Source organism: Meriones unguiculatus, chromosome 16, assembly GCF_030254825.1.
Source record: "Meriones unguiculatus strain TT.TT164.6M chromosome 16, Bangor_MerUng_6.1, whole genome shotgun sequence".
Classification (NCBI taxonomy): domain Eukaryota; kingdom Metazoa; phylum Chordata; class Mammalia; order Rodentia; family Muridae; genus Meriones; species Meriones unguiculatus.
In genome coordinates, this window is record NC_083363.1 from 4,223,865 (window position 1) to 4,234,012 (window position 10,148).

Here is a 10,148-nt window from a genome sequence, read left to right on the forward strand (position 1 = left end):
GCCCCCATCCCTGGTCGCCTTTACAGAGGACTATGAGCAGCTGGTGGAAGACATAGTGAGGGATGGCCGGCTCTACGCCTCTGAGAATCACCAGGAGATACTAAAGGCAAGTGAACAGTCATTGGACACACACCCGTGTGCTGGCAAAGTGCTAAGTACCAGCATGACTTTTTTTTTTTTTTTCAAAGATTTATTATGTATACAATGTTGTCTGCATGTACACCTGCATGCCAGCAGAGGGCACCAGATCTCACTATAGATGGTTGTGAGCCACCATGTGGTTGCTGGGAGCTGAACTCAGGACCTCTGGGAGAGCAGCCAGTGCTCCTAACCTCTGAGCCATCTCTCCAGCCCTAGCATGACTTTCTGTTTCCTGGCTCTTTGAGATACGTGCCTTCTTCATTGCCGCTTCCCAGATGCGTTAAAGTGCTTGCCCCATGGTAGGCCTGGGCAAGCTCCAGCTCACAGAAGTAGTGTCACCATGCTGTATCATGCCTGGGGGAGGCGAAAGAGAAGATGAGGACCAGAGATGTCCTCTGCCTTGTCCATCACGAGATTTAGGGAGGCAAAATGTATGACGCGTTGTTTACATTTTTAAGACATGGTCTCAGTAGTGTAGGCTGGCCGTGGACTCCAGGTTATCCTGCCTCCACCTCCTACGTGCTGGGATTGTGGGCCTGGAGGAAAAGGAACCTTTCTCACGTTGAAGCGTGAGCAACACTGTGGGTCTGTGGGTGCCAGTGTGAGTCTCAGCTAGCTCAGTGGTCCTCACCTTTGACCCCAGCACTCGGGAGGTATAGGTAGGTGGCCAGTCTGGTCTATATGTGGAGTTCGAGGACAGCCAGGGGTACACATTAAGACCCTTTCAAAAAAAAAAAAAAAAAAAAGGTTTTAAACGTCACTATTTCTTTTTCTTTTGAAACAGGGTCTTTCTATATAACAGGGCCCTGGCTGGCCTGAAACTTACTGTGCAGACCAGGCTGGCCTTGAACTCACAGAGATCTGCCTGCCTCTGCCTCCCAAGTGCTGGGATCAAAGATGTGTGCCACTGTGCCTGGCAACTTCATTATTTTTAATTATGGGTATTTGTGTGGCCATGTGCGTGTGAATGCTAAGAGGGCACAGGTGTCAGATGCCCCTGAAGTGGGTCACAGACCACGCAATATGGGTGCTGGGAGTTAAACTCAGGGCCTCTGCAAGAAGAGTGTGAGCTCTCAACCTCTGAGCCATCTCTCCAGCCCTGAGCCATGATGTCAGATCACATGTAGCTGGGTGTGCTGTAGCTGGGTGTGCTGCACACAGAGTCAGACTATTCGGGAGCTGAAGTGGAAGGATCACGTGGGCCCAAGAGTTAAAACAGTCTGCGCAACACACTAGACAAACAGCAAATCAAATGAACTGTGCGACCGTATTTCAAAAAGCAATGCAGGCGCACAGGGTCTGGTGGCACACACCTCTGATCCCAGCCCTTGGGAAGCAGAGGCTGGCAGATCTCTGTCAGTTCTGGGTCAGCCTGGTCCACAGTGAGCTTCGGGCCAGCCCTAGCCACAGAGAGAGCCTCTGTCTCAAACCAGAGGGACGGTGTGGTACAGTTGTCTTGGTTGGAGTGGAGTGGAGAGGCTGGAAGCCCACCTGTCTTAGAACTCGGCAACAGAAGCCAGGAAATCGTTCTTAGTGTGGCTGGGATTCCGTAGGCATGGGTGTGGCCTGTGTGGAGTATCTAAATGTGGAGGCCAGGGACGCCTCGGGGAAGTTGGTTCTCTCTCCCCCCAGGTGGGTCTTGGGAATGGAATGGAAGCTTCCTGGCAGAGGCCTTTCCTGGGGAGTCATCTCGCCAGCCCTAGAGAGGAGTTTTAGGGCACAGTGCCTGGCTCTGCAGTGAGGTGGTCAGGAGAGGCCTATGGGGAGAAGACTTGGAAGGGGCTGTCGGGGGGCTGAGGGAGAGTCCCTCAGTGAGGGCGGCAGCGGTGTGGCGCACCCTGAGACCCGTTGTTCTGCAGGGCAAGGAAGAGCAGAGGGGCAGCAGGGCACAAATGACATGCAGTTAGCAGGCCACACGCAGGACCTGGCGTTTACTGGGAATGACGGAAGGAACAAGAGTGGGATCGGTGTGGAGTGGAGCCAGGGCTGGAGAGGTCTCCGTCGGGCGCCAGGCCCTGGTTCGGTTCCCAGCACTGCCGTTACTGCCATTATAAAAAAAGGACAGACTTTTACCAGACAGGAGGGCATCTGCCTGCAGATGCTGCTATGGGGCAGCTCGAGGGCAAGGGTCACTCGAACCCAGGGCCTTAAGATTACCCCACACAAGGTAGCAGGAGCTCACCTCAGGAAAGAGAAACCAGAGGGCAGAAACCAAGGATGTGTTTCAAACCTGAAGTAAACCCATGAAAACCCCACTGTGGCTGCCAGGAGGAAAACCATCTATGTTGGGTCAAGGGTAGAAGCATGGAGACCAAGTGCAGGCCCAGTGGCTCGCACCTCTAAGCCTAGACATTCCAAAGGCCAAGGCGGGGCAATGGCACCTTGTAGGTCATTTGCAGCAATAAAGTGAGCTCAAGGCCTGTTTAAGCAGCCTGGTCGCACTATCTCAGGCACCAAGTAAGGACAGCTGGGGCTGGAAAGCCCGCAGCATTTGTTACTTTCCGCAGAGGTGCTGGGTTCCAGCACCCACATGGTGGCTCAGAACCGTCCATAACCCCAGTTCCAGGGGACCCAGTACCCTCTGGTCTCCTTGAGCACTGGGCATGCACGTGGTGCCCGTACATACGGAGGTGAAATATACTTAAAGTAAGTAAATCTAGAAGGGAGAAAAGAAAACCAGCCTAGTGTAAGTGAGGGCCGAGGTTCAGCCCTCGGGGTCATATCAGCAAAAGAAAGATCAGCTGTTGAAATAGTCCAAGTGAGAGATCACGGGGGCTTGGCTCGAGGTAGCAGCTGTGGAGATGGCAAGCTGGCCAGACGCTGGGCATATTCTGAGGGCAGACTCAACAGTTGGCTGTGGTGGTGGGAAAGTGGGGTCAAGGATGGCTCCACAGACCGGGCCTGGGGAGCAGAGGCCCACAGCTGCCGTTAAAGGAGCCGTGGAACTCTAAAGGAGTAGATGGTAGGAGCAAGCGGCCAGGGCTCACCTCCAGGCAGGCTCAGTGCTGAGGTGCCGTTAAGACTTGAAGACGGGCTACTTTCCCACATGCCGTGGAAGCTGACGACTGCCACCTGCCGTCTTCTGCAGGACAAGAAGCTTATCAAGGCCTTCTTTGAGGTCCTGGCCCACCCACAGAACTACTTCAAGTACACAGAGAAGCACAAGGAGATGCTGCCAAAATCCTTCATCAAGCTGCTGCGCTCCAAAGTCTCCAGCTTCTTGAGGCCTTACAAATAGTGCCTGTGGGCCCAGAAACCCAGGTTTCAGAGCGCTGCCTCCCTGGCCCTCAGAGCTGGCACCCCAACCTCAGACAAGAAACTGCCCTCTCCTTTTGGAGGAGAAATATCACTACAGCAGGCACTCCCCTTCTGTCTTTCTAGTTACCTTGTCTTCTCTGTCTCTCTCTTTTTACATGGTCCCTAGAAAAGCCATTCAAGCCGTCTCTGTTCCCCCAAGAGGTGTTCTGCTCTGCCCACCTCACCAGCTCACATCCCCAGCCCCTTGTCAGTCTGGAAGGGTGTTGGAGGCCCAGGAGAGGAACGGGCCTGCTAGGGAGTAGGGGTGGGTAAGAAAGGCTTCTGCCATTTCTGCCATTATAGGGTTGTGCCTTGCTGGCTAGCCAGGAGTCAAAATGGCCCTTGCTGTGCTCCCCAGGGTGACTCTTCACAGCCCAGAGTCCTGCCAGAGAAGCCTTTGACACGACAGGTTTATGCCAGCTGCTGGCACCAGGCTGCCAGGGCACACCGTGAGCCCTGGGGTGCCCGTTTAGTCGGTGTCCTCCTCTGGAGCACTCCCTGCTGTCTGCCTGGGGCTGCTCCATAGGGCTTACATGTTCCATAGCCCTGGGCTGGCAAACCGCAGCCGAGTAAGGGGGAGCAGCAGGCCTTGTTTGCCAGCACCCTGCAGGCGCTCCCGACATACAGCGCCCTCAGCCAGCTCTGCAGGACAGAAAGCAGGTTTTTAAAGCATTGCCCAAAACAAAGCAAATTATCACCAAAAGGACTCAACTGTAGACAAGTAGAAGCCAGCCTCAAACACTAACCTCCTCTTGCCAGTCCTCCCTGGCCCAGCCACGCCCTCACCCCACCTAAGTGCTCCCCGGGGTGGGGGGACCCACTCCTCTTACTAAGTGCCGTCCTTAAACCTGGCCGTTGACCCTCGCCAGCCTAGATCGTGCTCCACAGCTGTTTTTCCCTTGTAGCCCCAGGTGGCTTGTGGGCTCCACCAAAGAGGACCCCACTCTGCAACCAGCCTGGAGCTGCCTACCTCTGGCCTCGGGCTGTGGGCAGCAAGAGGGATGCGTGTGTGCCCTTGGCAGGCCGCCTGGCCACCGTGCCCACATCTGAGAAGTGCAATCATTTTTGAGTCTTTCTGTGTCGATTAGAGGGAGGGGGGTTGTTTTTTGTTTGTTTCTTTTTCCTCTTAGAGTAACCCTATTTATAGCTGCCCAGGAGAGAAGAGTGTGTTGGGAGTGGAGGAATAGCAGTTTGACGCTCAGGAGCCTTGAGTGCTGGAGCATCTGTCTGTCCTACCCGAGGCCACCCTCAGCTGTGCCGAGCCAGGGCATTCCCTCACAGGCAGCCAAAGTGTAGGAGAGCAGCTCTGGTGACCTGATGAAGCGGGGAGAGGGCTGTTGGCTAAGCTGACGCTGCCACCCTCGCGCCTCTCTGGATTATAGATGCAGACGGAGCTGGTCAGTGATCTGCAGGTAGAGAGAGCCTCTGGCCTTTTCTTGCCTCCGTGTTGTCCTCTGGCATGCACCCGGGAGATCAGGACGAACTCTAGGGATGGGTCAGCTCAGGCTCCCAAGGCGTCCAGAGAAGGCTGGAGCAGCCTAGACCAGGACAAGTATCCACGTACGAAGCTGGTGGAGGAACGAGGAGCAGCAGAGCTGACTTCAAGCCTGTTTCAACAGCTGCTCTCCAAAAGGGAGAATGGTGTCTATGCCCAAGGCCAGGCTCTGCACCCTGTAAAGCACGCAACTGCTCCCTCTCGGTCCCGGAGGCCATAGTCCTGGACAGTCACCAGCCACCTGATCCACACACACTAGCCAACGGCAAGCAAAGCCAGCTTCTTGGACATGTTAGTCACCACCGTGGGGGTCTGCTGTCTGTCTTCTGGGTCAGAGAGCTATTGTAAAGCTGTCACAAGAAGGGTACGTGGACTGTCTGTACTTCTCCAGAAGTGCCACAGAGCAGCCCGAAGCAGCCTTGACTATCCTGCCAGAAGCAAGGAGAACTGAGAGTCCTCTTTCCCTGCCATTTGCTCAGCTCCTGGAAAGCCGCACAGCCACAGTGCCTCCCATGTGCCATTGTGATATGGTTTCTCCTTGCTCCCTTTGCTGTCACACCACACATGTGCAGATCCTGCCTGCGATCATTTGTTCTGTGGCCCAGGGCACATGCGTTGCGAGGTTCAGGCCACTAGGCTTAGCTCCTATCAAGATGGATGAGGAGATCAAGCGAGGACTTGCCACTGTCAACCAAGCTGGCAGTGAGGAATCCAGGCAGAGCGGCTGCTGAACTTACGGAAGGTACAGGCCCTGGGGCATCTAAGTGGGGGCAAAGTGGATTGAACGAGGAGTCAACAACTCAGGGACTTTTAGGACTGCACAGGTTAGACAAAAGGTTTCTAGGAGGAAGTGGGGGCAGGGAAGGGAAGATGGTGTGGAACCAACTGACCCAGAAGCTTCTCTGCGGGCCATGGTATCTGTGAGGCCACAGGACCATGGCACCTCATCCATCTTAGCACAGACCTGCTCTGAAGGGAGTCCTGCCGTGGGAAGTCATTTCCACGCGGCCTCCGAGCACCAAGTGACTGACACATCTCAAGCAGGCTCTTGGGTCCTTGGCAGCACCTCAGTGCCTCTTTAGCCCTCCGCCTCTGCCAGCCGATCCCTGACGCGTGAAGGGATTCTCAGAATTAGGAGAAGACTGACCAGAGCCAGGACCTTAGTAGCCTGCCCTATGCCTTCCGCGATCCTCAGAGGATTGCCATCACTGTGCTCAGTTCCCCCGGAACATGGAGGAAAAGGACAGATTTGTTGCTTCAAGTTCAGCAGTGCAGTCTGGGCTCTGGCTTCTGTATCTCTGTGAATCTGCAAAGTCCTCTTCTCTGTGTCTTAAGGTGGATTAGGAAGTTGTATCCCAGTGTGTCAGAAGAGGCTGTCACGCACTCAAGTGTCTGCTTTTGCTGCTGAGCTTCAAGTAGCGGAGCAGAGGCGACATGTAACTGTCCCCAAGCAGGACATTTCCCAGCCTGGTTTCACTCCTAAGCAGACGCTGCCAAGGAAACCTTCACATTGGACCTGTCTCAGAGCTAGCACATGCTGCCCTTCTGCCATTATTCGGATTAGGAATCTTTAAAAGAGGGACTAGAAGCCCATTTCTGCTATCAGCTTACCAAGACAAAACAATGGTAGCAGTTTGGACAAGCTAAGAATTTTGTTCTGTGTGAGTTGAAGTTTCAGAGAATAATTACCATGCGGAAGGCTTTTTTTTTTTTAATGCAGAAGAAAATCTCAAAATACTGTATTTATATCTGCCTTCCACTGCCAATACAGCAAGCATCTCAGCTGACAGTAAATACCAACAATGTGGTTCATACAGTATTTTGCACTTGGGGAAAATTATGTATCTGAACTTGTAAAGAGGAATGTTTGAATTTTGTATTGTCTTTTTTATATTATTAAAATACGAAATGAAACTCCTCAGTCTGGCACTCATCTTTTCCTCTACTTCAACAGCTTGTCCTATAGCTGGGGGGATCCTGAGAGTCAGAAGTGACTTCTGACTTCCGGGCAAGCCTGGCTCTTTCCGCCCCAGCTCAAAAGCTGAAAAGTCTTGTCCCTGTCCAGCTTTAAAAGCATTATCAGGAACTTTCCCTTGCTGAGCATGGCAGCTTATGTCTCTAATGCCAGCATTCAGGAAGCAGAGGCAGAAGGACCTCTTCAAACTTGAGACCAGCCTGATCTATGTAGTGTCAGGCAAGCCAGGGATATACAATGGAAACCTGTCTCAAAGAAAGAGAGGGGTGGGTGGGTGGATATTTAAAGTATTGCTCTCCCCCGGGCCGGAGCGATGGCTCAGCAGTTAAGACTACTTGCTGCTCTTGCATAGGACCTGAGTTCAGTTCCCAGCACCCACATCAGGTGGCTGAAGTAATTACAGCTCCAGGAGATCTGCTACCCTCTTTCTGGTCTCTGTACACACACATAAAAAATAAAAATAAAAAAAAAATCAAAATAAATCTTTAAAGTATCATTCCTCTTAACCACAGTACAGTCTGTAAAAGCTGCCTAGGATACAAGTGGCTCGGACATAACTTTAATTATGATGAGGCGGTATCGGCACACACCTTTAATCCTAACACTTGGGAGGCAAAGGTAGCCGGATCTCTGAGTTCTAGGCCAGCCTGGTCTACAGACCAAGTTCCAGGACAGCCAGGGCTACACAGAGAAACCCTGTCTTGAAAACACCAAAACAACAACAAAAAGATGTTCCTAGCGTTTATAGCCACCCAAATATGTTCTTTTTAATGGAAGATAGTCTTAGATAGGAAAACTATGAAATATAGGTAAGTCAGCTGCTACCATCATCACTCGGCCATGGACATGACAAACAACTACTAACTTTTTATAGATAAGAGCCTCGATTTAGGATAGTCATTTCAGAGTCTGGCTTGAGAAACAAGGGAAAAAGTTGGCCTGAGCAATCAGTATCTTGGGTTGAGCCACCAGAATCTTGTGCCTTCTCTCTAACATCTGTGGTGAAGGGAGGGAAGTCACTCCATGATCACTGAACTGCCATGATACCCAAGCAGTGAGATATGGGCATGTTCGGTGATCACAATGTGAAACTTTGTAGCTCTGATAGTCTCCACACAGATTTCTCAACCAGGGAGATAATCCGCCCCACAGATGGCTAGAAGCGTAAATGAGCTGGCATTCTATTTCATTACACTGACTTCCTATGAGTCTGATTTAGTGTGATTAAAAAAAAGTGAATCGACAAAAGTTCTATTCCTGCAAAACTGAGAAACAGATCCAGGCCGCTGTACCACGGCAACCGAGAGCCGCCAGGGCCTGCTGCCCTCTCCTACCTTTTCCTTACCCGTGGCTCAGCAGCAGAGAGCTGTGCCAGTGTGCATGAGGCTGAGTCTGACTCCTAGTACCAAAATAATAAAAAAAAAATTCTTCCTCACCAGTTCTTTGGACCTGAAATGTTTTTAGAATCATTACTTCAGCTGGGTACAGGGGCATACCCCTTTGATCCCAGCACTTGGAAGGTGGAGGCCAGTCTAATCTACCTAGTAACAGGCCAGCCAGGGCTACACAGTGAGATGCCGACTTAAAAAAAAAAAATTAGTCTATTGCTAATAGATTCCATAAACAAACGGTTTCTGATTTTTGTTAAATGTGTAATTGGAGGACGCAAGTGAGTGATGGGAGTGAGGTGTGCAATGAGCAGAGTTACCATCTGCAAAGAAGAGACGTATGTTTATATGGTAAGAAGTGGAGTTGAGCAGGCATGATGGTTCATCCTGAATTCTAGTATTTTGAATTTACCAAGTGGCTGAAGGTGATCTTGAGGTTTTCCATTGTGTGTATATGTGTTTGTGTGCTTGCACATGCATGCCACTGTGTGTGTGTGTGTGTGTGTGTGTGTGTGTGTGCATGCCACCATGCGCCTTTGGAGTTCAGAGGACAGCTGGGGGGAACAGCTTCTTTTCCACCACGTGTGTCCCAGGGATGGAGCTAAGGTTAGCAGGCTGCCTGCCCTGATCGTGAACTCTTGATCCCCCTGCTTCCACCTCCCCAGCACAGTGTCTGGCTTTCTTGCTGTATTTCCAACCAACAATCTGTACTGGAAAGCCCTGGGAAAGTCCTGTGCCTGTTGCTGGGCTGCCGGCTACTGGGGCTATACTAGGGCACCCGGTGGAAACTCCAGTGCCCCACTGAGACGTCGGGGCAGCAGGCGCGTGCCCAGGGTCCTCCCACCGGATCTACTCATTTCTAACTGGGAGCTCATTTCCTTTTCCTTTTCTCTGAAAATATCCTAAGTCATAATTCCTTCCTGCTTGGAGAGGAAACGAGAAAAGAACTTTTGAACTTTGGGTGGCAGCTGGGAGTCAAGAGGATCACAAGTTCAAGGCCACCTTGGGATACAGTGAGTTTGAGGTTCCTCCCAAGTCCCCGCCCCCCAAAAAAAGACTACAGAAAAACATAAAAAGAAATAGGGGGCATTTTGTTTTGTTCTTCACATTCAAGGGGAGCAGGTGGTTAGGGGCTGATAGGGGGATGGGTGGAGAGCCCAAGAACCCGAGAAGACTGTCGGGGTGCTGTCCCTCGGGGGTCCATCCATCAAAATGTCATCTCTTGGGGAAAGGAGGGTTATTCCTCAGCAGAGGCTGTCAGGGAACCTTCCCTCAGAGAGAACCGTATCTCAGGGAGATCATCAGGGTCCAGCAGAGAGGCCCTTCCTCTCGGGAGACAGGAGGGGCGTCCCTGAAGGCACAGCATCCTTCACAAACACGTTCCCCAAGGCACTGCTCCCCAGGACACTCGACAGGGCGAGTCCTGTAGGGAGGCTTGCCCCCAGGAAGGCCTGTCAGGGCGCCATCCTCCCTAATGCTGCGCCCCCACCCTACCGTCCTCCCGTCCCCTCAGTCCCTCGGCGTGCCATCCCTGAGGTGCTGTCCCCCGGGTTACCTTCTCACAGAGCGCGGAGAACAGCGTCCCTCAGGGGGGAGTCCCTGCGGGGGAACGTCCCACAGAGAACACTGTCAGGGTACCATTCCCTCGGGGCGCGTCCTAGAGGGCGCAGGAGAGGACCGTCCCTCGGAGTCCCATCCCCTCGAGGCTCCTCCGCACGGCCCTAGCCAGGAACCACCTAGCGAAGCCGGCAATGGCTTCCTCCCGCCGCGGAGCAACCCCCATTGCTATGGCGACCGCGGCCTCCAACCCGGCGTCGTGACGTCATCACGCCCTCCCCGGGGCGCCCGGGCC

At 52.7% G+C, this 10,148-nt stretch overlaps 1 protein-coding gene and 1 long non-coding RNA gene across 5 annotated transcripts in view; one reads left to right on the forward strand and one right to left on the reverse strand.

Moving 5' to 3' along the window:
- The window catches only part of Scube3 (signal peptide, CUB domain and EGF like domain containing 3), a 30,405-nt gene extending 25,446 nt beyond the window's left edge, over window positions 1-4,959 (forward strand). For all 4 annotated transcript variants that reach the window (XM_060369163.1, XM_060369162.1, XM_021630125.2 and 1 more), the window contains 2 exons: window positions 27-106; window positions 3,230-4,959. In XM_060369163.1, coding sequence (XP_060225146.1) covers window positions 27-106; window positions 3,230-3,379 — 230 coding nt within the window. In that variant the 3' untranslated portion in view covers window positions 3,380-4,959. The remainder of the gene's footprint in view (window positions 1-26; window positions 107-3,229) is intronic.
- LOC132648315 (uncharacterized) lies at window positions 105-10,148 on the reverse strand. The gene is made up of 3 exons (XR_009586680.1): window positions 9,852-10,148; window positions 3,129-9,647; window positions 105-495 (listed from the first exon to the last, which is right to left on the reverse strand). It is a non-coding gene; the product is annotated as an uncharacterized LOC132648315 (long non-coding RNA).